The sequence below is a fragment of the Budorcas taxicolor genome, chromosome 13 (assembly GCF_023091745.1).
Source record: "Budorcas taxicolor isolate Tak-1 chromosome 13, Takin1.1, whole genome shotgun sequence".
Taxonomy (NCBI): domain Eukaryota; kingdom Metazoa; phylum Chordata; class Mammalia; order Artiodactyla; family Bovidae; genus Budorcas; species Budorcas taxicolor.
In genome coordinates this window covers 39,810,924-39,838,480 of record NC_068922.1, presented here as the reverse complement: position 1 = coordinate 39,838,480, position 27,557 = coordinate 39,810,924, and the positions used below count along the sequence as shown (strand labels likewise).

Below are 27,557 nucleotides of genomic sequence, written 5' to 3'. Positions count from 1 at the left end.
ACATCATAAAATTGATGTTTTATAAATAAGTCAATTAGATTTCTAATGTCTAAGGGGGAGGATGTTTAGCACACGAAGGCATATTTATACTTAGTGATAACTTTTAATATTTGGTTTTTCATGTCGTGAATTTAAAAACCAAGTATTTCTTAAGAATTTATTAAGCCTTTAAGCCCAAATTAGAAAACTTAGTTTATTTAAGTATCTAGTGATTTTTTTTTAATTAAAAGTTTTCGTTTTGACCTGTTCTTAGATTGACACACAGTTATTTTGTAAACGTGGTGGATTAAGATTTCTGTAACTGCTTTGAGGCTTCAGTAATCGTTTCAGCCCTTACTTGTGGATTTTGCCTGCTTCCCCATCATATCGCAAGCATTTCACACAGCCCCTTTGATTGCTATTGTCAAAGTCCTTCTATACATCTGAAGTCTTAAACATTTTATAAATTAGTTTCTCCTGGGCATTTAATCAACTACAAATTCAGTGAAAGCTTTCTAAGTAATTCCATGAATTATTAATATATCAGATTCTGTTAAATATTTAAAATGCCCTAGCAACAAAACATAAATAGTCACAATAATCCTAAAGCAAATTGCTTCAAATATATGTAGGCCATCCCAGGCTTGATTCATCCCCTTATCGGTGTTTCTGTTTACCCAACAAAGGGAGCGAGGCCACCCCCCCAGCCCTAGTCCCCAGCCCTCCAAGCTGCCCTGCTCTCCAAGGGCAGATGTCTACCTCCCCAAGCTCTTAGAGCCGTCAGTGCTAAAGGGTCTGTCTCTGGTTTGTAGCTGTAACTGAACATTTTTAAATGTCCCTTTCAGAATGAGACCTTCCTATAAATTGGTTCTTTTAGCCATCTATTTAAATTGTGCTTGTAAATTCAAATAGAATGAATGTCCAAAGAAGAAAAACAGGTGGAAAAAAATAATCCCCAGACTTAAAAAAAAAAAATAGCTTCCTCCTTGCTGGGAATGGGTCGCGGTCCGGTGGTGGCCCCTTCTCACTTTCCTTCTCCGCTGTGTCCCCGTGTCCCCATCTCACTGTCAGCAGAGAGGAGGAGAAGGAGCCTGGGGCTGATCCCACTGACCGCGCGCATGGTGATGGCGCACCTGGTCAACCACCTGGGCCACTTCCCGCTCTGCGGGGGCCCCGCCGTGCTGCACAGCCTGGTGGGTGAGCACCACGACAATGCGCACGCCGACGCCACAGAGCTCTCCCCAGACGTGTTCAGGAGCCCCAGCCTGCAGCTGTTTGTGTTCAACGACAGCACCCTCATCTCCTACCTGCAGACGCCTGCGACGGGTCCTGCCAGTGGGTCGCCAGCGGGCGCCCCCTCAGACGTGAGAGTGATCGTGAGGGACATCTCAGGGAAGTACTCGTGGGATGGGAAGGTGCTCTACGGACCCCTGGAAGGCCACTTAGCCCCCAAGGGCAGAAGCCCCTCGTTCCTCATCTCGGGCTGGCGACCCCCAACCCCTAGACCTCAAAGGGCTCCTTCTCAGACTGAGGAGGGAGAGGATGTCCTCGACAAATTACTTGAAAACCTTGGCCACACGAGTCCCGAATGCCTTTTGCCGTCCCAGCTCCGTCTGAACGAACCTTCCCCACCCCCCTGTGGCATGAACTGGGACCAGGAGAAGGAGATCACCAAGGTCCTGCTGCGCCAGAGCACACAGGAAGACGAATATATCCAGAGGTGCGACTCGGATGTGGCCATGAGGGTCGCCAGCCAGGAGCCGCCGTCCCCTGTGGAGCCCCGGGGAGCCTTCTACTTCTGTAGGCTGCTGCTCGATGACTTGGGAATGAATTCTTGGGACAGAAGGTAACAACCCTCTCTAGACCTTCAGTTGTCTTGTTGTTTTGTGTGTGTGCGACTGTTCTTCTCAGTTTAGGGTTTGAGAAAAAGAGAACAGAAAATGGAGATTTTTCTCTGTTTCAGTATTAATAGCTGGAGGAGGGCATGCCTACCCACTCCAGTATTCTCGCTTGGAGAATCCCTTGGATAGAGGAGCCTGGTGGGTTACAGGCCATAGGGTTACAAAGAGTCAGATATGACTGAAGCAACTTAGCACACACACGTAGCTTATTTTCTGCTGCTAAAAAGTCGTGTCCGATGCTTTGTAACCCCATGTACTATACAGTCCATGGAATTCTCCAGGCCAGAATACTGCAGTGGGTAGCCTATCCTTTCTCCAACAGATATTCCCAACCCAGGAATTGAACCAGTGTCTCCTGCGTTGCAGGCACATTTCTTTACCAGCTGAGCTACCAGGGAAGACCCTAAATTAAAACTAAAAACAAAACTAATTGTGCTCTACTGATGCACAGATTAAATTCCAAACATCTGTTGTATATTTTAAGGGGTATCAAGCATTTACTCTGTGTGTTTTAATTACTACTCTGCCCATTGTTGCTTCTGCCTTCATGAAAGATGCCAGTGGATTACAGAGACGAATAAGCCACAGTTTCTCCCTAGCTCTGGTGAGGGAGGAAGACTTGTTATGACTCTGATAAAAGACTGTGGGACTCAGGACCTCAGGAAGGACAGCCAGTCCATCGGGAAGTGAGGGGCAGTGGAGGAGACTGCAGATGGGGTGGGTTTGAGCTGCAGACATGAGAAGAGTCTCATGGCAGAGGTAAGAGTGGTAATAGCCGGATAGGCACACACATCAGGCACACACTCAGTGACCACAGCCAGCCAGCATCCCCAGACAGTCACAGGAGGCAAGTACAATTGTGACGCCTTTGAACATCTTCAGAATGAAGTTCCTTCTCTAGGTTTCGGCTGCAAATCTTTGGTGAATGGAGTGGTTGTGGAGGGGTGGATGGATAGATGGGTGACTGAATCAGTAGGTTTATACATTGATTGGGAAGGGCAAAATTGATCTGTGATTACATGACTTTCCTCTTAACCCTTCTTCTATATAGGAAGAACTTCCATCTGTTGAAGAAAAATTCAAAATTGTTGAGAGAGCTAAAAAATCTGGACTCCCGACAGTGGTAAGTGAAAGTGTATCAAACCTCCTTGTTCCTGTCTGTCTTTGTGTGTGCTGGCGGGGAGGGGTGCCAGATAAGGTGGCAGGAGTGACACCCCTGCAGGGACCTGGCAGTTTATACCTTTGGTAGTTTTATCCTGAGGAGTAAACTTATATGTTTACTGCATGAAGAAGTAGTCCTCTAATCTCTGCCCTTGGTTAAGAACCGTTCAGCCAGTGGACGCTGGTTCTCGTCATGTTTCTGCAGAGCCTCTGGTTCTGCTGAGGGGCAGGCGCCAGTCCACATCAAGCTGCAGTGTGGTTTGGATCCCATGGGCTAGGTTAAGACCTGGGTGCTGTAATCAGGGGCTCCCTGACACTGAGCCTCGTTCTCCAAAGCAGGTCAGATCTCAGTGGACCTCTCTTCTGAATGATTTTAGAAGCATTTCTGAAGATGAGCTCTGACCCGTGTTTGATCTGGGGAAACAAGGGCTTCCAAAAACATCTCAGCCTGGGGCCAGTGTCATGCTGGGCGCATAACAGGTGCTTGGAAGTCTTCAATAAACTGCTTCTTTAATCTTGAGTTTTTTAAAACTCACTTAAAAATGAAAACAGCTTCTGTTCCTATTGTATTCCCTTCAGAAGCATCACTGGGCATCTCCTTAGAAAAACATGCATTTATTGTTCCTCAGACTATCCTTCCCCACCCACATCGTTTCCCAATTGTTGTGCTGCGTTTTCTCCAGAGGAAGGGAATTCTGGGGTGGGGGCGGGGGTGGGGAGTGTTTCCTGAAGGGGCTCGGGGATTCACTGCCCCCTTCCTCCCACCGTCCAGTAGGAAATGAGCAGTCACTTGGGTTCCAGACTCATCTTTTGCAGTGTAGGTTGAGTTATTCCATGCTCCTTCCTATTGAGTGACGACATTGGTGTCTTGTGATTGTGGCTAGTTTGTTGAGTGTTCAGTTCAGTTCAGTCGCTCAGTCGTGTCTGACTCTTTGCGACCCCATGAATCGCAGCACGCCAGGCCTCCCTGTTCATCATCAACTCCCGGAGTTCACTCAAACTCATATCCATAGAGGCGGTGATGCCATCCCGCCATCTCATCCTCTGTCGTCCCCTTCTCCTCCTGCCCCCAATCCCTCCCAGCATCAGGGTCTTTTCCAATGAGTCTTTTGCTTTGGGTCCATCCCTTCATTCTTTCTGGAGTTATTTCTCCACTGATATCCAGTAGCATATTAGGCACCTACCGACCCGGGGAGTTCCTCTTTCAGTATCCTATCATTTTGCCTTTTCATACCGTTCATGGGGTTCTCAAGGCAAGAATACTGAAGTGGTTTGCCATGCCCTTCACCAGTGGACCACATTAAGTTAATATACTTTAATTGCATGAGGTACAATGGAAATAGCTCCCTGGGGGACTGTTCTTGACATTTAAAAAGGTATCCACTTATTTTACAGTAAGGATGTTTTCTGGGTTCTTTAAAAGAACAGAAATAAGCTGGGGGGTTCTTTAGCTTTGAGATCCCGTGTATCAGTCAGTTAGCAAATAAGAACTTATCTTGTCCCTCAACTTCCTATCAGGATGTTTCTCTTAATTTCTGGTATCAATTTATCTCCCTGCTGTCAAGTCAGGGTTTCTGCTTAACCCGTTCCTAGGAAAAGTATGGCTTCCCAGATGGCGCTAGTGGTAAAGAACCCACCTGCCAATGCTAGAGACATGAGACATGGATTCGATCCCTGGGTCAGGAAGATGCCCTGGAGGAGGGCATGGCAGCCCACCCCAGTATTTTTGCCTGGAGAATCCCATGGTCAGAGGAGCCTGGTGGGCTACAGTCCTTGGCGTCTCAAAGAGTTGGCCACAACTGAGCATACACGCAAGAAAAGTAGAGACCACCTCGCAACTAGGCTCTGTATGCTGTGAAGCTGGCAAAAATGTAAATAGTATAATGAACATATGCACACATAAAAGAACGCTCCCCCTTTCAATATTAGTGCCTCTCCCCGCCAAAAGATAAAGTAAAAGTAACAGTCATGTTTCTTTGGCTTTTTAATGTGACAACACAAGGAAACCAAGCTATTCTGGTCTAGTCCTAATAAGAAAAAAAAAACAAAACACGGATTCTAGTGAGGAAGAGGAAACAGTTGATTTTCTGTCCATGTGCTCTGGACTACCTGCTCCTCTGTGCACTGGTCCTGCCGCTCCTGGACATGAAGTGCTGTTGATGTTGCTAATTATCATTTCAAAAGCCTGGCTCTAATAAGGCCAGACACAGCGTCTGCATCCTCCCAGGCTCTCTGCGGTGCTAACATTTTGGAAGCTGTGAAATTTGATGAGTGTTTACAGCTAAAAGTCACCTGGGCTCACACCTCCATCCGTCACGCAGTCACCCGGCATCTCTCTGCTCCACAAGGAGCTGATGAGGGCCCATGACCCGTAAGCAACTACAAAGGAAAAAGCTTGGACTTTAAGGAGAACAAACAAAAACATTTCAGATAAACCTGAGATTGTTTTTTGTACATCCAGTGTATAGTATAGAGAAAAATTAAATGCTGAGGGCTTATCAGTATGTAGATGGAGCTGCAGAGAAATGGACTGACTCTCCTTTGCTCTCCATTTGTTGAAAGAGACTGTCTTTTAGTTCGTGGCTTATGACCTCCCTTACCCTCCAAGCCCCTACATGATTACAGATCTTAGAATCAACTTGTCTGAGTCCAGACTGCTTGCTGGCCAACCCTGCCTGTAGTTCAGGAGGAAATGATGTCACAAGTTTGGGCCCCAGGTGCTTGAGGACAAGCTTTCCAAGGTCTCTGCTGGAGCACTGCCCACTAGCATCCATCAGCACAGAATCCCCTCCCCACCCCCCACATCCATTCTCTGGAGAGCGGCACCCCCATGAACATGACAGAGCAAGGCTCCATCAGGGTCTTCAGGACACCCACCTCCCCCGCTGACAGCATGACAGTTCACTTCAAAAGCCTTAAAAGTAGGCAGTGATCATAGTTCCACATCTATGAATTTAAGAACTATCAAAGATGATGTGAAAACCCCTTTCAAATGGATGTAACCCAGATGTCCAGTAGCAAGGATTTGGGATATGGAATAGTAACATAATGGAATGGAATATTCCACAATCATTATTAATAACTTTGTTACACAAGCATATGGTATAAAAGTGTTCACACTCTGAGACGGTGTAAATGATGATTTTTATGTTAAGCATATTTTACACAATTTTTTTTAAAGTGTTCACAAATATTTTAAGTGAAAAAACAGTGGCAAAACACAAACTGATGGTGTTTCATTTTGTAGGCAAAAATGCTGAGATAGTAACCATTGTGATTTCAGCATATAAGCAAAGAACATGAGTGGGTTTTTAAAAATTCTTCTCTTTCCTTTCTATATTTTCTAAATTTTCCTCTAAGTATAGTCATTAAATGTAAACTGTGGGGGAAGCCGGAGGAGTAAGCTATCAAGACAAATCCCTGGGTCAGGAAGATCCCTTGGAGGAGGGCATGGCAACCCACTCTGGTATTCTTGCCTGGAGAATCCCATGGACAGAGGAGTTTGATGGGCTACAGTCCATCAGAGTCTCATGGGTCACAAAAAGTCGGACACAACTAAAGTGACTTAGCACATATCCAGAAGGAGATATTGAAGAATGTGTTAAAATACGGAGCCCAGATTCTATCACTGTCAAGTCTAATCAGGTTATAATTTTGAGGTATTAAATGATTAGACAACAGAAACATTTCCATGTTGCTTAAATGCTTAGTAGTTTTTTCCAGAGTATGTGGTAGAAATCAGGAGAAAAGTGGAACTGCTCTGGAAATGGTAATCCAAAATCTAAAACATAGAGACTGGAATCCACGTCTTGGGTGATGGAGCTGTGGTTCTTGGTTAAAGCTCTATTCCAGTGAGAGTGATGTCATCACCTGTCTAAACTGTGCACACATCACTTGTTGTAGATCTAGTGACCTTGACACTGTACTCCAGTGTATAATTTATGTTAACAGAAATGGCTATCGACATATTCCAATATATCATTGTTTCTCAGGTCAATTCAACAGAGATTTAGCTGAGCAAATTCTGCATGCCAAAGACCATATCAGACACACAAAAGTTGACCCAGGACTCCTTTCTTCAGAGAGTTGCATTTACCTGATTCAACAACAGAGTGCCCCAAATCCATCATGCAGAATGTGGACAAACAGTTTATACTTCCCAAGAAATTTCCCTGGACAGCTGTCTAACCTCCCAGGCACCCTCAGATCAGTCAGAGCCCAGGGTGGGTACAGTCCTTCACAAAGATGGAACCTAAATGTGTCCTGCTTCGAAGAAGTAGTTTTCATTTCTCAAGTAGTCTTGGCCTGCGTTACAGTCCCAGTTAGGGAGCTCCCTGGTTTCCTTATCTAAAGGTGTGGGAAGTGAAATGTGCACGGTCACATGGATCTGTCCACCAGTGATATCTATCTGAAAGGCTCGGTATTTTCTTTTTTTTACCAAAGCTAGAGAGAGTTTGTCAAGCCATGTGCTCTTACATGGTGTTCACACATCACACATCTAAGAGGTGGTCTCAGGAGCCAGACTCCCCTGCCTCAGCTCCTGGCCTCCTGTTTGCGGTGTCACGTGCTGTGCCTCCTTTCAACTGTCTCTACGAGGAGGTGGTGACAAGACCTGTCTTCTTAGGGCACCTGCGAGGATAGATGAGGGCGTGTGCTGAGCCTTCTTGGAACAGTGCCTGATCCCTTGTAAGTTCTTGGTAAACGTCAGCTGTATAGCAGATGTGTATGTGGCAGCAATAAAACCAAACTTTATGCATAAGAATTCTAATTCCTTCCGACCTAAAAATTCACAGCCGTGAAACGCACAAAATCGCAGTGTTTTACATTGCCGAAGGTCAAGAAGACAAGTGTTCGATCCTTTCCAATGAAAGGGGAAGCCAAGCATATGAAGACTTTGTTGCTGGACTTGGATGGGAGGTAATTAATTTCATCTAGGAGATGTTTGCCCATCAGCCCTATCTAAGGATGTATGTAAGCTAGATGTTGATGGTATGTGATTTTACATTCATATATAGTGTGGGTAAAGTTCTGGAGTTGAAGGGTGTATAGAATTTGACCTCTTGTGGTAGTCTTTTTTCATACTTTATACATAAACTTTTGTTCCCCCTTAACTTTCCTCTTAATATTGTTTCATTTGTTTTTTATGTGAATTGAATAGTCAGATTGGCTCTCCCAACTGTAGACAGTGTGTAGTAAGAGAAGACAGACATGGGCAGGGAAGCAATGACTTTGGTCCCTGTATAGAAATTGGAGAAGAAATCAGTGACTTATGGGTGAAAAATGAAGAGTTGGATGAAGTCAAAAGTTGACTTGACAGTGGCTGTGATGGTTTTGCTACCAACTTGTTTCCTTCAGGTAGACCCCGGGGTGGTTGATATTTTAAAATTTTGTTTCTTCTTGGCTAAATAATATTCTGATGGAAAGATATCCATACATTTATACACACACACACACACACACACACACACACACACACACACACATATACATCTCCAGAACATATTCTAAAAGAATCCAGAATATAAAATAGAAATTAACATATCTGAAATAATTTTCTTACTTTTCATTACTTTTGTTTTGGCTTCTTGATCATCTGTGCTGTGGGGAGCTCTCTGGGTGCCTAAGTGAGACTTACCTCTGAGAGCTGAGCATTTAGCAGAGGGACTGATAAGGAGAGGAAGACAGAATAAGAGCACATCGAGGTCACGACCATGTACTTTCTCGTCAAGAAGATTTTAGTCTGAAATAGTTATTACACTTTCAGTAAATTGTTCTTCTTACTAATAAAATGATTTCATATTTGTCATGGAATATATGTAGTATTTAACTCACATTTCTAAACTAAGCATTTCTTAACTAGCATTTTAAGACTAGAAGATTAATTCATTGCATATATTGATTGTCTTTGGCACAGAAAAAATTCTTCTGTTTATTTTTTTTTTCAGTTGTGTTACCACAGGTGCTTTACTGAAGGAATAGTTTATGAAAAGTAAAAACAAAATATTGAAAGATAATCTAAGTACTGGCTAAGAAGAGAACATTCATCCCTTAGCCTGAAAAAGAATTATGAGTCAGAGACTTTGGGCAGCTGTATAAATTGAACAACCCTTTTGAAAGGCAGCTTAGGAGTGGCTATTAAATTTGGGAACATTTGTACCCTTTGACCTGAAAGACTGCTCTGAATGCTCCTTCTGGTTTGACCACACCAGGACTGTTGGAGAAAGCAGAAATGCCACAAATCCATCAACAAGGGAGTTCTGTGCATGTCTCTACATACAGACACATTTATGTGTCAGGGGGAATAAAGTTGAAGAAATATGCATCAAACCTTTGCTAGTGGTTTTTTTAAAGTAGGTAGGATTTTGGAGCCCTTTCATTGTTAATTTTTTTATCTTTAAAAAAAAATTTTATTGGCGTATACTTGATTCATAATGTTGTGTTAGCTTCAGGTGTACAGCACAGTGAATTAGTGGCTTCTCAGGTGCTGCTAGTTGTAAAGAACCTGCCTGACAGTGCAGATGACCTAAGAGACACGGGTTTGATCCCTGGGTTGGGAAGATCTCCTGGAGAAGGACATGGCAACCCACTCCAGTATTGTTGCCTGGAGAATCCCATGGACAGAGGAGCCTGGAGGGCTACAGTCCATGGGGTCGCAGAGTTGGACATGACTGAAGCGACAGCACGCACACACACATACACATATCCACTCTTTTTAGATTCTTTTCCCATATAGGTCATTACAGACTATTGAGTTAATGTTTATTTAATATTTAATTTAATCTAACTTTGTATTACAATTGTTCATAAGCAGAAAGTTATAAAAATGAAAATACCTGGATTAAAAAAAAATAAACACATTCCCGCTTAGTGAATAAGAGCAGCTTCTGTTTTGTCCTCACTCTTTTCCCTTGTGACCTGCATCAGGTGGACCTGTCAACCCACTGTGGGTTCATGGGCGGGCTTCAGCGCAATGGCAGCACGGGCCAGACCGCCCCCTACTACGCTACCTCGACCGTGGAAGTCATCTTCCACGTCTCAACTCGGATGCCGTCAGACTCAGACGACTCGCTCACCAAAAAGGTAAGGAGCCTCCTTGGGGACCACGCTTGGCTGTCCTGGGACAGAGCAAAGTCCATGATGTGCCACACACATGGGGACTGGCTTCCTCTGGACACAGCCCTAGGGTCACTCTCCTCAAGCTACCATTGTCATTAATCTGAAATATCCTGCTTGGCACAAACTAGATAAAGAGAACAGGATAATCGGTCAGTCGTATAAGTCTTAAATCCTGGGATGAAGATGAAGGAAGCGTCTTCGATGTTGTTAACTTTGGATCTTCTCTCCCGTGACTATTAACTGAGAGAAAGTTATGCTGTTGACCTCTCGGGCTGGCCAAGGTCATCTGACGTAAGGACCCTCTACGGCTGGTGTTGGAGAGGGCTGGCGCCCCCCGGGGCTGCCAAAGGGGGTCACTTGGCAGACCATCTGCAAAACGGCTAGCGCAGGTGGGCTGCTGCCCACGGCCCCAACTCCTGTTCTCCATCAGCACGGGGCCTGCGGGCAGTTTTCTCTCGAGTTCAGAGGAGACCTCCATCCTCCACCTGGGAGTCAGCATTCTAGGGCCTCCCATGCATTCTAACCTTCAGGCTGAACACCTCAGCTGACCAGCAGGAAGTGAGGGGGCCCCTAAGAGAAGAGGACGTTTTACTCTGGGGAGGAAGCCTAGAAATCTAACCCATGTCTGTGTTTCCAGATTAGAACACCTGGGCCTCAGATTCTGGCACCAGGGACTGAGCCCGGAACCCCCTCTTGACAGCCCTCTCTTCCAACAAGGATCCTAGGAACTGAGGCAGCCCCTGGAGGGTGGAAAGCAGACCATTCTGAAGCTAAGACTGGCAGTTCGATGTTGTGTCAGGTGGCAGGGGGGTGTCTATAGCCAGGGTTCCAAGTGTGTTATCATTTCCTTCGTCAGCCAGTTCCCTCAGTTTTCCCATCTATTAAATGGGATTAAAAACATTTCATGTCCCAGGGTTGCTGGGCAGTGGGTGGGCAATGCCTGCAAAATTGCTGAGCACCAAACTGGTACCCGGCAGCCCTCATCCTTGCCCACTGGTTGGATTGACTCTTCTTTCTGGCCCGTTAGGTGGGTGATTGATACTGGCCTGCAGGCTTCCCTGTACCTGCCTCATCTCTTCTCTCTGTGGTTTTGCTCTTTCATCACTGCGGCCATGGCCATCCAGACCACGTACACAGTAGGTGGCTGTGCTCATGGGGCCTCAGTGGTAAGGTTAGGGCATAATCAGACTCCTCCCACAGGGGACCTCAGTGGTCAGATCAGGGTATGATCAGACTCCTCCCTCAGTGACCAGGGGTCTCGATGTGCAGAGCATGACTGACTTTCCTTCAGTGGCCACATACTGGCTTCTCAGGGCCTAGGGAGCTGCCTCCACATCTTAGGTTTTAGTGGTGGTGGTGTTTTTAGTGGACGGGACCCTGCCCACAGAGATGTGATCTCAGATTACCCAGACCCTAGGCAAGATTCTCAGGCATACTCAGTAGCTAAGTCTGGTCCGACTCTGCAACCCCATGGACCATAGCCCACCAGGCTCCTCTGTCCATGGGATTCTCCAGGCAGGAATACTGGAATGGGTTGCCATGCCCTTCTCCAGGGGATCTTCCTGACCCAGGAATCGAACCCACATCCCCTGCTTGGCAGGCAGATTCTTTACCACTGAGTTACCTGGGAAGCCTCAGGCAAGGCCCACACATCATTTTTTTTTATTACCATGTAAATCGCTGCTACTCTGCAAGTCCGTCATCATAGTCTATGATTTTCTTATTTATGACTGAAAATTGTTTTGTTACAAGATCGCTTTATATTTTAAACTTTTAAAAGAATTATTTCCTAAGTCGGATTGTCTTTTTTTTTTTTGAGAAAAGACAGCATTTTCTTGATAAAAACACCCTGTTATAAATCCTGTTCTGAGGCTTGGCTGGGCTGTAAGGTTCCCTACTGTAATCAGGCAAATACAGCTGATCCTTTTGGCTGCTCCAAGATTTAGCATCGTTAGTGACAAACTCTCTCTATCAGGACGTCTCACAGCTCAACCAGAAATCAGTCACGAGAACAGCAGCCCCACAGTTCCTCGTCTCATTCCGACTGAATTGTCCCTAACAGCTTAAAAATGAGCTGCAGAATTCTAAAGTGATTCATGCTCTCCTCTGCCCCCGTCACGGGGCCACTTTTTCAACCCTGCAATCTGGTGGCAACCCCATACTGAACTCTTGATCCTTCACCGCAGAAATTCGTTAGCTCCAGCCCGATTAGATTTTTCACAGCTAATCTAACTGCTGTAGGGGTTTGCAGAGTGGGGACAGAGCTGTGCTATTGGATTTGTCCAATTCATTTGACTCCAGGACTATAATTGCACTTATGTCTTACAAGGCTTTTATAGCCCGAGGCTGGCCAGCGCATAAAAAACAAATTGGCAGTGATACAGGACGAGTGGAGGGGATGAAAGGCCCACATTATCAGTCTCCAGGCAGCACTGCTCTGGCAGGAAGTTTCCTGGTTAATTTACAAATAAAACTTAGATTTTAGGATGGGCACACTGTCGGCTGAACAATGGGGATGTCAGGGCTGCCTGTTACTTAGTAAAAGTAGCAGCCGGGCCCACTGAGGAGCAGGAATTCTTCAATCAAACAGACGACTCCTTCTGGAGCCAGCTGGCGACGTAATGCAATTAGTCGGGAAAGGAGGTCAGCCCATTAGGTGTGTACCAGGGCCAGTGTCAGCAGTGGGCGCCGCCTGGCAGCAGAGGGCAGAGGAGCCCCCAGCAGAGGGTCTGCACAGCCCTGTCAGGGTGAGAAGTGGCAAGACAGGCACTGATTTCTGAAGGCTCAGGACCCGAGCGTTTGTCGAGCCTCTTGTGCAGTTGAAGCAGTAGCTGGCGTGAAGGATGGCTCGTGCAGACGACACACCACTCCCATCAACTTGACTCGTGGGCTCAAGTTTCTCCCTGGAGGGCCCGTCATTGGGATTCTCCAAAACTCACATAGTGACGTCTCTGTAATGAAAGCCCCTTTAGACAGAGTGGCGCTTTGAAGCTTCTGGGGGTACTCCTGGGTGTTCTGATGTGGTTGACAGTCTGGCTGGGTGACTCTTACTTGCACTTGCTTCCCATGTTCTTGTCATGGCCGGAAGAGGGTGTGTCCTTGCTCTCCACGCCCGATGTATCTGCAACCAGTTCCACAGCCTCAGCTCTAAATTCTGCGCGTTGGCGAATTAACCTATGACTGTGCGGAGGTCTGAGGCAAATGACAGTGAAGGCAGCTTTCAGACGGTGAACCTTGTGTCCTGACCACTTGAGGTGTCACCACACCAGAAGTGTGGACCTGGTCCTGTGATCTCATCCTTCTTGGTCCATCCTGAGGATACAGTTGTAAACAGAATTGGGAGAAAATCCTTTTTTTTTTTTTTTTTTAAATGTAGACCATTTTTAAAGTCTTTATTTGTCACAATATTGCATCTGTTTTTGGGTGGTTGTTGTTTTTTTTTTTTTTGGCCGTGGGGTATTTAGGATCTTAGTTTCCCAATCAGGGAACAAACCTGCACCTCCTACACTGGAAAGGGGGAGGCTTCACCACTGGACTGTCAGGGAAGTTCCAGGAGACTTCCGTGGGTTATGTGATCAAGTTACCTAATTTAGAAAAGGGAGGTTAACTGCAAAAATTTCAGTCCTCACTGTATCACCTCAGAGCTGATGCCTTGCGACTCACGAGTCTGGACAGGGAGCTGTCGCAGGTTCTAGGGTGCTGACCTTTGGTGGGACGACCAGGCAGGAAGGCTGTTCAGTGGATGTGTTGGTCCCGTTCAGAAGCATGTGCCAACCCTGCAGTGAAGGGCACAAAACTACCCAGAAAGTTGTCTCTTTCTATGGAGTGAGCAGGGCAGATGTGTGCCCCCGGGCAGCCCCTGCCCTCAGTTACCTTCTCCTGCTCTAAATTCCTCCCAAAGTTTCCATCTGAAATCACTCTGATTTCCCTCAAAAACATACCTTTATTATGCCACTGGTGAGCCACTGCTACGTTTTGACTCCAAAAGGGTAAATTTTAGGAGTGTGTCATGAACTCCTTGCATGTTTAATTGAAAGGGAAAAAGAAAGGAAAATGGATATCTAGAAGTAGAGAGATGCCTAGAGTTACTATGAAAACCCAGGGTCTTTTTTTAAAACTGTTTACATAAGGGATCAGCCTCAACTTTTGCCTGCTACCCTTCTAGTCTTTATATGTAAGCGAGGAGGAGAAGGAAAAACTTACGTGCTGGGTTATTTTACATTTAGCAAGTTGTGGATGTCATTGAATTTTTCCACACGCATCACACTTCGTGTTCAACACTCACAGTAAAGTGTGTGTCCCAGAGACCAGATTCAGATGCAGCTGAATCAAGTACCTCACGTGGGGGCCACCCAAGCTGGAACCTCACCTCACTGTAGGTGCAAAGGTACAGTGGTCCCCAGAAGTATGACAGAGGGAGGAAGAAGCAGGCATTACAGGAAACCAGTCTCCCTTATGACCTCGTGAAGAGAAGGGAGGCCTACTGGGGTGACCTCGGGTTTTCCCCTTGTGGTCAGAGAGTCTATAAAGAAATTGCATTTATAGTAACATGTGTTAAAAACATGGTATTTGAGGACATCCTTTTTTATACTGTAAGACAAAATGCTTGATTTTACACGACATCTCTATTTTATTAAGAGCCTCTCTCAGGGCTCACCTGTTAAATAAGTTCGCAAGCAAGGCAGGCTGTGTCACGGGCATAGGCAGGTGTGCGGGGGCTAGGATTCACATTCTCAGTAGGCATCCTAGGATCTCAGCGGCCAGTCCCTATGGGTTTAGGACTTCAATTTCAGCCAGGATTTTAGCTTTTATGATCGAGTTTTCTTGACTCAAACAGCCAGGGCTGCCCGCAGGAGCTCACTGGCACTCCTCCAGCCCCAGACGCACAGTCACTGTGCAGGAACTCCGGGGAGGGTGTTCTTGCATTGGACCACGCTGTGCCCTGATGGATGCTCAGAGGGTCCCTTCTGTGGAGGCACCGGAAGCCCTCCTCAGAAAGGCCAGGAGTCTCTGACTCGTCAGCTTTGGACTGCATGGGCTCTCGTGTAAAAATGGGAGGGCTAGGGGAGTTGCGCTGTCACAGAGCTGTTGCCCTGGGGCGCAGCCTAGATGGCCGTGGGCAGTGGGGGTGCGTGGATTGGAAGCCCCCGCCCAGCTTCCACGCTGCTTCTGCACCTGTGGTGGGGGGGAGTGGCGCTCGCCTTCCTGAGCCCCCTCGCCGCCTTGCTGGACTACATAAAGGTGATCTCAGAGTGTTAGTGGAAAGATAGAATAAAATGTACGTGTGAACAGACTTTTCTCTGCAGTAAGGCACTCTTTCAAAGCTAGGTACTGGTGCTTCATATTAGTTTCTTATTAAATTTAAGTAACCCTAGATATTGGAGAAGGAAATGGCAACCCACTCCAGTGTTCTTGCCCAGAGAATCCCAGGGACACGGGAGCCTGGTGGGCTGCTGTCTATGGGGTCGCACAGAGTCGGACACGACTGAAGCAACTTAGCAGCAGCAGCAGCACCCCCAGTTTCTTAGACAAAGGTAATATTATATATACATTTTCTTAAAGGTTTGTCCTAAATTGGTTTTTATACATTTGGTAACGACTGTGTTATAATGGCTTCTGTTCTCTTATATGCATCGTTTTTTCTTAATCATCATTGAATTAAGAGCCTTATGAAGCTCTATTGTAATATGGAATAAAAGACTCATACTGTCCATTGTGTAGAACCACACTCAGCCACATAAAGCATCAGGCTTTGCTGCAGGAATAAAATAAAATTTTTAACAAATCCTGGAAAAGGTCCTGTCCCCATCCAGCCACATGTACCTGCAATGCTTACGTGCCTCTCTTGGTTCCAGTGTGTTTCATGGAAGGCGAGCTGTGTGTTTTGTTTTGTTTTTGTGCACTTGTGCTTTTTAAAAAATCTTCATAGAAGGCATCAGTGCTGTAGCCTTTTTCAGTGGTGAATTATTTTTGCCTCTGAGTATAATAATTCAATTTGTAAGCCACGACCCTTCATAAAGTGCTGTGATCACTCTGATTAATAAGGGGCCAATTTGCCGTTGCAGCTCCGTCACTTGGGGAACGACGAAGTCCACATCGTCTGGTCCGAGCACTCCAGGGACTACCGCAGCGGGATCATCCCCACCGCCTTCGGAGACGTTTCAATCATCATCTACCCCATGAAGAATCACATGTTCTTTATCGCGATAACCAAGAAACCTGAGGTATGTTTCCACCGCATTCTTCTTGTGGCTTGTACAGTGGTTTACCATATGATTCCCTGTTACTGAAAAACAGTGTTAATCGATATGTTAAAGGGGCCACTTGACACATACATGAATTACGTGTGCTGTATAGGAGTTAAATATGAATTGGGGTTTTTCAAACACTCTTTCATCAGGAGCACAGAATTCTGTATTTTATTGCTGAGATTCTTTGAAAATTACATTGTAAAAACATGTATGGTTTTTTAAATGCTTTTCATGTTTAAGACTTTGTAATATAAAGAAATGATTGAAAGTCTGGGGCATCTTGATTAATAATAATAAGATCTGAATGAGCCCCATGTCACATCCAGAATTTAATGGGTGACTGTGGGTAGAGGTTCCAGCCTTGCCTCTGCCGCTGCTAACGGGGGTCAGTCCTGAAGGATCTTGGAAAAGTCCCAAAGAGCCGGGCCCCCCTGAGGCTCAGTCTATGTCGGGGCTCTAAAGATGAATGCGTCTTCCCACCCGATCGGTTCAGCTGGGTATCCATCATGGGAACGGCCAAAACCATTCGGGGTCCTGAGCACAGGACCTATATTGGCTTCTGATTCCGCCGTTGTCCTGCCTTTAGTGGTGATTTAACAGCGCTTTGTACGGTGACTTGATTTTGTTTTGGAATTATTAATCCAAGGGGGGCTTTTTAGTCTTCTCAGTAAACCTTCAGTGTATTGTCTCTCCTTCTCAAGAGAATGACACGTGCCTCGGCTTAATACTAAATACAACCTTCATTTCCGTTCCATATTGTCCTCCTGCAGGAGCTAAAAGTGACTCTTCTAAATATACTCTTTTTCAGCTTTAAAAATAAGAGGCAAAACTTTCCTGGGATTTATAACCTAAAAGTGTTCAAGTTGTGAAGATTAAATGAGCTAAGAAATGAAAGGTGTTTAAATCAGTGCCTGGTCCAGAGGAAAAAGCTATTTATGGGTTGATAATGATGATAATAATAATAGATTTTATTATTATTGCTATTATTGTTTTTTGTTATAGTTGCTACCATGAAAATAGAATAAATAATGACTGTGGGACAACTCCTAAACTCAGAAAAGTCCCCACTCTGGCTGGTGAAGAGCCTGACATAAAGAGAACCCTCTTTTCTTTTCAAGGAGTGAAGATGCCAAAAGTTTTTCATATTAAATATTTGTGTGATCTTTGGTCCAAGTCTCTGTGTGTGTGAAGTGTTCAATTTTGTATAAGAAAATGGCTCTTACTGCTAATAACATTTGCATGTGTCCAAGGATATTAATTTAAAAAATCAAACTGAAAATTTTAATATTAGACAACTGATAAATTTAGTATCCTGTGGCTTTCCAAACTGGCAAATGTGTTTCTTTAATATTTAGTATGGATTAACTGGCTCTATTAGTTCGTTTTCAACATGGCCCTCTAAAATGTCATTTAATGTCTTAAAAATGTCACCTTTATTTTTATAGCAAATTAAGAATATAAAAGGTATTTCAGTTCACTTTATAGTGTCAAAGTGATTTTTAAAAGGTATGATAGTGCATGAAAACAAATATTATCATACCTTTTAAAATTTCTTTTAAAAAATATGTAAGTTTTATAAATTTGGCCATAAATTCTGACAAGATGAATCGAGCAAATCGCTTTCTTAATATTTCAGTTCAAAAGGCCTAAAGGAAAGAAGAGAATAATGGCCAACTGGAAATTTACTGCTATCCCCACATTTAAAGGACAAACCATTACAATGTAATAAAATTAATCCAGACATTTCCAGGGCAAGTGTGGCTGACCTTTTGTTCGCCAACCACTGACCTCAGGGTGAATGCGAGAGGCTTGTGGAGGGAAAGTCTGTTTGTTTGGCTTCGGTCCCTGGTATTTAAATTGCATTCCCTAATCAAATGAAAAGGCTGTCCTCTCTATCAGGTTACAGAATCCATGGCAACATTTGGCCTTTTATATCCATAATGTTAGCCTTTTTGTTTGCATCTAAGTAGAGACACCTGGAGCAATGTTAACATTAACCGATTTAGCATTAATAGCTTCATTATATAAGAATTTCTGATCAGATAGCTGTTACTTTTGTTATATTGCTTCAGCTTGTATTGTTGTCATTTTTTATCTCCCTGCTTGGCAACGGGGCAATGATTTGCAAATTTTTTTTGTCTTGATTAATTAAGCAATATAATTATCAGTAACCACGATGCAGTCTTTGCTCAACAAAGCTTCTGAGAGAAAACAATGGTAAGTCTGTTAGTATGAATGCATTCCACGTGTCCCAGATGCATGAGGATATTACGGACAATGAGGGGAAAGGCCGCCTGGGAGCGGGGACAAAGGGTGTCAGGCAGGCCCGACACACTACACATACCGCCAGGGACGCTCTGCGGGCTCCCGGGGACACAGACGCCTCGTTAGATTACAGCTAGTCAGCAGAGATTAATTCTCAGCCATTTGGTGCAATAATTTACCCATTCCTCAGTCTTTTAACCAGCATGCCTTACCACGGAAGGGGAGGCTTTGTACTTGAAAGGTTTATTTAACCTTGCCCACTTTTAGGGATTGCCACCAAAATCAATATTTTTGCTAAGAAATTGTCACGACGCAGCTGCTCAAAGTTAAGAACAATCCTTCTCTGAAGGACAAGGATGTGTACAACTTTCCACAATGACCACATCAGAGCCTCTGTGGAGGACTTGTATCTTTCATCTGAACTTGGTGTGACTGTGTTCTGAGTATGCTATACTGGCCTCCGGATAGCCATACTTCCCTAAGAATAATTTTAATCCTTTTTTTTTTTTAGGAGGGAAAAAGAAAAAGGAAAAAAAAAAAATCTCATCAGTACACAAAAGTCCTGCTCACTGGACAGAGTCATGCATATTCAAATTGTACTTTCATTCACTGGGCCTCATTAGTAGCCTGTGTAATAACGCGGGGCTGTTTGTAATACAAGCTCACAGACAGCGCTGCTTCCAAGGCCTTTGAAATTGAACATATTTCGCTTTTTCATCCATACACCTCCCTTAAATATACAAATTATGTGCCTGGCAGAACCCGCCTTGCCTTCATAATACAGCCTCTACAAAACAGTAGGTTGCAGGAGCGTAGCTATGCTCACTGGAGGCAGGGATCTGAGAGGGTCTGCTCCCTTCTCGAGCTTTTTATCCAACTTTAAAATGTATAAATTTACCGAAAAATCAGTGTGCTTAGCAACATATTGGGTTGGCCAAATAGTTTGCTCAGGTTTTCCCATACTGTGGACATCACCTCTTTAGTCACAGAGAAGAAATATGCTATTACCAGACTTGTGGTGTTTTTTTTTTTTTTTTTTTTTTCTAAGTTGGTGGTCAGGGAAGACATACACCCGGGCAGAATGTGAGATTTACAGGGTTTGTTAAAACACTCAATTCATCCTGCAGGACAGTGGTTCATAAAACCTCTGTGCAGCAAGGGGGTACCCGTGTTACTTTGTTTCTTCCGGTGACTGGAAACAACAGGGGAACTCAGAACAATATGGGTGTTCATTTGCTTGTATGAATTTGTTAAGGTACGTTTTAGCATTTTTGCTATGTTTCTCTTCAGGGACCTTAGTGATTGGCTGGTGACTGTCTGACCAAAGGATAGATGAGCTGAAGCAGCCTTGACCAGGAGCAGTTTAGAACAAGAGGAGGCTTTGAGGAAGGGTCCTTTTTGTCACCCCAAACAGATTGTCCATTTTTGCAAACCACGTTGGTGTTCTCCAGGATCTCCTTACTTGGCCCTGGTAGATACGGGCTTGGGACAAAAACAGGATGATTCAGTCGTTTCTGAGAAGCACAGGCAGGAGTGGGTAACAGGATGGGAGCTGGGACCCCAAAGTTACAGTCCTTGTGCTTCCGCAGCAAGGGTGTCCTGGGCAAGTCTCTCAGCATCTTTGGACCTTAGCTTCCTCAGCTCTAACACTGAGGTTGCGGAGCATCCATCTTCCATGGATTCTAAGCGCCCCTTTAAGAGGAGAGGGCCTTGTTGGAGCCTCCTGTTTGTAGATGCCCATCCTTTCTCTAAGTTGCCCTGAGGCTGCTGTTGTAGTTTGTGGCTCTCCTGCAGGCTCAGCAGCTATTGTGTGTGTGTGTGTGTGTGTGTGTGTGTGTGTGTGTGTGTGTGTGTCCAGGAAAACAGCTAACCCAGGACCTTCACTGGGAGCAAGCTATGTACTCGGGCTGCTGGTTAGGGCCCCTGCACCAGAAGCCGCAGGAGCATTTGCACAAGTGAGATCCTGAGTAACTAGTGCTGGCACCCGTTTTTGGAAAGAAATCTTTTCCTAGGGTGACTTTATTGTAAAGGGGATGTGTTTGACTATAACATGGTTGTGTAAATTTCTTCTTGTTTCAAATGTACAGTTTCAATATTTCAAATATTTCTTAAACATTTATCTCAACCCCAGCCAAATGTCCTTTTTGAGATTAAGTCATACATTTTCAAATACTTTGGGGACTATCTCAAGGAAGGTGAGTTGCTTAGTTTTGAATATGTAAAGAATTATTTGTTTTGAAAAGATAATTAAAGATACTGAATAACTAGAATTCACTAAATATGTTATTAAATGGATAACTGCAATATGTTTTGGTTTGGTAATTTATTATTATTGTTGTTGGGAGGTTTTTAGGTGGAGGAATGACATTGGGAACTTTGTGAAAAGGCAGCTGTCATTTGCAGATGTTACATCAAAATCAGATTTCTTCTCTAGTTCATTGCCACTCCTAATTAGAGGAATTCCCTGGATAGAAGGGATCTATATTATTCCTTTTGTCCAGTTTTGAAAGACTGTCTGAGTCACCCAAAAACTGCTGCCAAAGAATAATAAGGAACATTTACTTATTTATAAGATAAGCTTCAGTACAGATGGAAAAAAAAATCTATGGCCTATTATTAACTCTTAGGTCCTGTTTTATCTTTCACAACAATTTAGCTATTAAGAATTCCCTCTCAATTGATCTCCCCAAAAGTTGCATTGTTTTCCCTTTTTCCAGCTGGTCTTTGATATTTACATCTTCCCACCTTTGTCTTCCCCTCCTCCTTTGGCGAGAGTCAGCCTGTGTAAATGTGTGAGCAGCCACTGGAAGAGCCTGCTGTGTGTCAGAAAGAGGGCAGTTTTCATCCTCTGCCCCAGTTGACCTCCGCAGGAAGGGCCTTCTTCTCTGACCGCTCAGCATGCACCCATGTGCCCGCTGAAGCTCCTGCGTGTGGTTGCATATGCCCTCAGCTAAATCTGGGCAAGGCAGGCCAGGATGCTAGGAGCGTAGAGAACCTGTCCGTGAGCAGGACGCAGGCCCACTGCCCCCAGGACTAGATGTGTACTTTCTGTGCTGTACTTGAAGTTCATTAGTTGATTGTTTGTTGTGGTTGGATTGTTATTGTTTAGTTAGCTTCATGATTTTTTTTTTTAATTATAGATCCATCTCACTGATTACTGGATTCTTTTTCAGGTTAGGGCTGGGACCTTATGACAGATCCATAGAACACTTCTCCCCTGCACCTCATCACAACATCAGCTGGGCTTTTGTATAGTAATGGGAAGCATCCAAAAGAGCTGCACATCTGAGACCTTATCTGCAAAATCTCTAGGGAAACCCAGACACAATAGGGAAGTCAAAAACAGAGGCATCTGAGCAAGTTTTAGAGTCTGATGCCTTCATCTATGGCTTCAGCAAACCATAAACACATCAGTCATAAACACTGGCTAACTACTAGCCAGACAAACATCAAGTCTTATACTAATGGTCTATTTATTTCAGTTTCTTTTATCGGTCGTATCATGTAATCAGTCTCAACAAAAAAAAATCACAAGGCCTCCTAAAAGGCAAAAAAAACCACAAAAAACCCACAGTTTGAAGAGACAGACCAAGCATCAAAAGCAGATTCAGATAAGGCAAAGATTTTGAAATGATCAGATCAGGAATTTAGAAGAATGTACTAAAGGCTCTAAAGATGGACAACATGCAAGAAGAGATGAGTAATGGAAACAGAGATGCAAACTCCAGGAAAGAATTAAAAGGAAATGGTAGAAATCAAAAGCACAGTTGCAGAAATGAAGACTGTCTTTAATGGCTTAATCAGTGAATGGAATGAGTGAAGAAAGGAACTGAGAGCTTGAAAATATGTTAGTAGAAATATCAAAACTGAAATGCCAAGGGGGAAAAGGATCACAAAAACTGACCAGTGTTCAAGATCTGCAGGATAATTAAAAAGGGTGCATGCATGCCTAGTCGCTCAGTCGTGTCCAGTTCTTTGTGACTCTATGGACTGTAGCCCACCAGGCTCCTCTGTCCACGGAATTTTCTAGGCAAGAATACTGGAGTGAGTTGCCTTTTGCTGTTCCAGGGGATCTTCCCCATCTAGGGATCAATCCCGCATCTCTTGTGTCTCCTGCATTGGCAGGCAGACTCTTTACCACTGAGCCACCTGGAAAGCCCCAGTTACGAAGGGTAATATACACCTTATGGGAATACCAGAAGAGAAAGAGAAAGGACAGAAGAAATATTTGAAATGGTAACTTAGATACATTTTTATATTACGTGTATTTTAGTGGCTCAGTTTGTAAAGACTCTGTCTGCAATGCAGAAGACCTGGGTTTGATCCCTGGGTTGGAAAGATCCCCTGGAGAAGGGAATGGCAACCCACTCCAGTATTCTTGCTTAGAGAATTCCATGGGACAGAGAAGCCTGGTGGGCTACAGTCCTGGGGATCACAAAGAGTCGAACACGACTGAGTGACTTTCCCTTCACTTACAATATGTGAAAATTTTCCAAATTGAAGACAGATACCAAACCACAGATCCAGGAAGCACAGATAGCACCAAGGAGGATAAGTACGAAGCATGACACCCAGATGTGTCACGTTCAGACTACATGTTGTAGACAGAATGTTTGTGTCCCTCACACCCCAGAATTCATGTTTTGAAATCTAACCACTAGTGTAATGATATTTAGGGGTAGGGGTAAAGGTGATTAGGTCACAAGAGAGGGGCCCTCGGGAGTGGTATTGGTGGCCTTTTGGAAGAGGACCCGAGAGCTTCCTTACCCCTTCTTGCATGTGAGGACTCAGAGACAAGACAGCCATCCATCTATTAGCCATACGATTCAGACTTTCCAGCCTCCAGAATTGTGAGGAATAGATTTCTATTGTTTATAGGCCACCCAGTCTGTGGTTGGAGAAGGAATGGGCCACCCATTCCAGTGTTCTTGCCTGGAGAATCCCAGGGACGGGGGAGCCTGGTGGGCTGCCTGTCTATGGGGTCACACAGAGTCGGACACGACTGAAGCTACTTAGCAGCAGCAGCAGTCTACGGTACTTTGTTAAAGCAGCGCAGAGAGACAAAAATCGAAAATAACACGAAGATCTTAAAAGAAGCCAGAGGACAAAAATAAGTCTAGAGGCTCCAGCCTAGGAATTACATTGAACTTCTAGCCAGAAATCATGCAAGTTAGAAGCAAGTGGAGTAAAATATTTCAAGTGTTAAAAAAAAACACCCACCAAGATAGAATTCTGTATTCTTCAAAAGTGAAAGAAGAAATACTTTCTCAGACAAATCAAAGTCAGGCAGTTTGTAAGCAGTAGACCTGCCTTATAAGAAATGCTGCAATAAATTCATCAAAAAAGAAGCAAAATGATATGGATCAGAAACACAGATCTAGTTTAGAAAGAAAGAGCTTTAGAGAGGAACAAATGAAATCTTTTATTTTTATATTTATTGATTGATTGCACTGGGTCTTCGTTGCTGCAAACGGGCTTTCTCTAGTTGCAGTGAGTGAAGGCTGTTCTCTAGTTATGGTATTCAGGCCTCTCATTGCAGTGGTTTCTCTTGTTGTAGAGCACGGGCTCTAGAGCTCTTTCTCAGTAGTTGTGGCACACAGGTTTAGTAAGGGAAGCCCTTGCTCACGTGCAGATGCCCCCGAGAGGGCCCGGCCTATCTGCACCAGCATCCCTGGAGCCTACAGTCCTATGAATAACCACAAAGGTCCCTGCTTTCCCTTTTGACCTCTCATTTTGGCTCTTGGTTATTTCCAGTCTGGCACTTGATCCTCTCATTGTTTTCTTGATAGTTCTAGGTTTACTTGGGGGATAGGTATTCATGAAATGCCCTCAAATACGTCCGTTCTCCTTGGTTTGTAGGCAGGATTCAGGGTGAAGCCAGTGGTGTTTGTAGTGGTAAGTCTCCAGGGACGGTCCTGTCCATCAGTGCCGAGGCAGTTCTGACCTCAGGGTAACAAGTCAGCTTCTCGGGGGGAGTGTCATGGAAAACCGAATCTTGCTGGTCCCCGATCCCTGATGTTTCCCCACATGCCCTTTTCCCCACGTGTAGAAGCTTTCCTTTCCTGTCTTTTCTTCATGACGTCTTGCTGCTGCTTCTGCTAAGTTGCTTCAGTCATGTCCGACTCTGTGCAACCCATAGACAGGCAGCCCACCAGTCTCCGCCGTCCCTGGGATTCTCCAGGCAAGAACACTGGAGTGGGTTGCCATTTCCTTCTCCAATGCATGAAAGTGAAAAGTGAAAGGGAAGTCGCTCAGTCGTGTCCGACTCTTTGTGACCCCACGGACTGCAGCCTACCAGGCTCCTCTGTCCATGGGATTTTCCAGGCAAGAGTACTGGAGTGGGTTGCCATTGCCTTACCCATCCTGACGTCTTACTCTAACATTATTTTGTAACTTAACAAAGTTCCTTTCACAGAGACTGTGATCATGGTTGCCATTACTCTTCACAGGGCCCCCCTTTACCCCCATCTTTTTGTAATGCTTTATCCCTGCCCCCACCCCGAGTATGCAAACATGTATCCCACCCTGTCTGACTTGGGCATTTAAGTTCCTGATCACTTCATTTGCAAAGATCATCTCCAAGTTAGGTCAGCTCCGGCCAGACTGAGGCTTCCTCACTGTTGCTGAAACACACCGATTCCGCCCCCACCCAGGGCATCGTGTCTGCTGCTGCTCTGCCTGGAATGCTCTCCTATCAGCTGTCCTCATACACTGGAGGTCAGCCCTCCTTCCCTCGGTCCAGCCCTCGGCTTCAGCCCCCTGGCCATGTGACCTCTAACTGAAGGACTCTCCCCTAAAGAGTCCTATTGCTCTTCCCTGCCTTCTGCTTCACCTTAGCACTTTACTACCTGTGTGTGCATGCTAAGTTGCTTCAGTCATGTCTGACTCTTTGCAACCCCATGGACAGTAGCCCTCCAGGCTCCTCTGTCCATGGGATTCTGTAGGCAAGAATATTGAAGTGGGTTGCCACACCCTCCAGGGGATCTTCCTGACCCGGGGATCGAACCCGTCTCTTACATCTCCTGCACTGGCAGGTGGGTTCTGTTCCACTAGTGCCACCTGGGAAGCCCACTTTAATGCTTAACATATTACATATTTGATGTCTTTATACTGTTTTTTTCTCCAAAACCTCCAATAAGTTCTAAGCTCAATGAAATCAGGAATTTTTTTCTTTATATTCACTGCTGTGTCCCAAATCAATAGGACAGTATCTGTCAGATAATAAATATTTTTTGAACAAATGAGTAAGTAAGTGATAAGAATAAATATAGGAGTTATAAGGAAGACTCTGTTCTTGACTTCAGGGAGCTGACAGTCTCCATAGTAGTGAATGGAGTTTATGAAATTCAAATAGAGGGGAAAAAAGTGAAAGAAAAAGAAATCCAAAAAAAGACAGGCACCAAAACCCTGGGTGGCACAGTTGTGAAGGAAAGCCAAGTCTCTGTTAAAGAATTAGAAGGAAATGTGAATAATGTGATGTCTCTGAAATGGAGGGAAGAAGGTTCAAGAAGGAGGACCTTGTGGTTGTTAGCCGAGACAGTGTCATCTCCTTTAAGAGTCAACATACATCAGGATCCATGTGAAAATATTGCTAATTCTAAAACTGGTTTCAGAAGGTTGCCAGCCTGGGGGTGTACCATGAGGCCTGGCTGTGTGCTCTGGAGTGTATCCACATGGTAGAAATGCTCAGAAAGAGCAATATCGCTTCCATAAATGACAGCTCAAGAAAGAAAAGAAGAACATGGTCACAATCTGTCATGAGAATTTTAGCTGATAAGTTTGCGGGAGAGGAGCATCGTGGCACAACCCTGCTTGGCTTGATTCGAAAGCCCCTGGACCTGGGTCCCCTACATCCAGCGCCCACTCTGTGGGTGGCAGTGTGCGTGGTCCCGACAGATTTGAGATGTATCAAGCAGCTGTTCTCATGTCTTTGGTTCACCTTTTACTGTCTTTTTTTTTTTTTGCATACTAAGTGTTCTTCTGATTTTGTTCTGTTTTACATTGACAGGTTCCGTTTTTTGGGCCTCTGTTTGATGGAGCAATCGTGAGTGGGAAGCTACTGCCAAGCCTTATCTGTGCCACCTGCATCAATGCCAGCCGGGCCGTCAAGTGCCTCATCCCCCTCTACCAGAGCTTGTATCTTTTTTAAGTTGAGTGTATAACGTGTTAACCTTCCCAGCATCCAACTTCAGGCAAAGAGGTAAGCCTTAACAGCTGGGCACAAGAGGGGAAAAGGGATGTTTTTCAGTCTGGGTTGAAGAAAGCAGAGTGTGCTTTTATACCATTTCTTATATCATAAAATATCATACTTTCATGTTATATAATTTTGTGCCACATCTAACTTAGGAAGAGTTGATTTTCATAATCAAGCCCCATAAGTTTGTGCTGAAAACAGCACCCGTGATGAGATGCTCATTCTCCAGGGGTATTTCTCCCCAGGTTCATTCTCCTCCCCTCTCCTCCTCCTTCCCTGTTTGCTGCAGTCCGTTGCATGTAAGTTAGGGTGCTTAAAAGATGCAGTGGCGTCACTCCAAGCACCTGCCAGAAGCAACCATGGAGGAAATGATGCTGATAAATTCAGAGAACGTGACAGGTGCCACTGGAGAAGCACAAATGGTGTCCCAGGAGGTCAGGGGAAGGGGACATTGTGTCTGATTGGGAGGATAGGAAGGGCACCCTCAACAGAGTTGTGCTTGAACTCACCAGTGACAGTGGCTAGAAATCCTTTTGTCATTTTCCCAAATCCTGAGTACCTCCTCTCATTTCTGATCTTCTTTCTAAAAACAGAAGAAATTTCACTAGTGTGATTCTTTATTTTTCCTCCAACATTTGTTGGCCTGCTGTAATCTTTAAATCTTTTGGAGCCAAGAACCATGAAAAGCAG

At 44.7% G+C, this 27,557-nt stretch overlaps 1 protein-coding gene across 5 annotated transcripts in view; it reads left to right on the top strand.

Moving 5' to 3' along the window:
- Nucleotides 1-27,557, top strand: part of RALGAPA2 (Ral GTPase activating protein catalytic subunit alpha 2) — a 270,985-nt gene that overhangs the window by 168,035 nt on the left and 75,393 nt on the right. For all 5 annotated transcript variants that reach the window (XM_052650406.1, XM_052650407.1, XM_052650409.1 and 2 more), the window contains 6 exons: nt 1,054-1,825; nt 2,932-3,003; nt 7,835-7,958; nt 9,966-10,121; nt 16,223-16,381; nt 26,682-26,809. In XM_052650406.1, the coding sequence (XP_052506366.1) occupies nt 1,054-1,825; nt 2,932-3,003; nt 7,835-7,958; nt 9,966-10,121; nt 16,223-16,381; nt 26,682-26,809 (1,411 nt within the window). The remainder of the gene's footprint in view (nt 1-1,053; nt 1,826-2,931; nt 3,004-7,834; nt 7,959-9,965; nt 10,122-16,222; nt 16,382-26,681; nt 26,810-27,557) is intronic.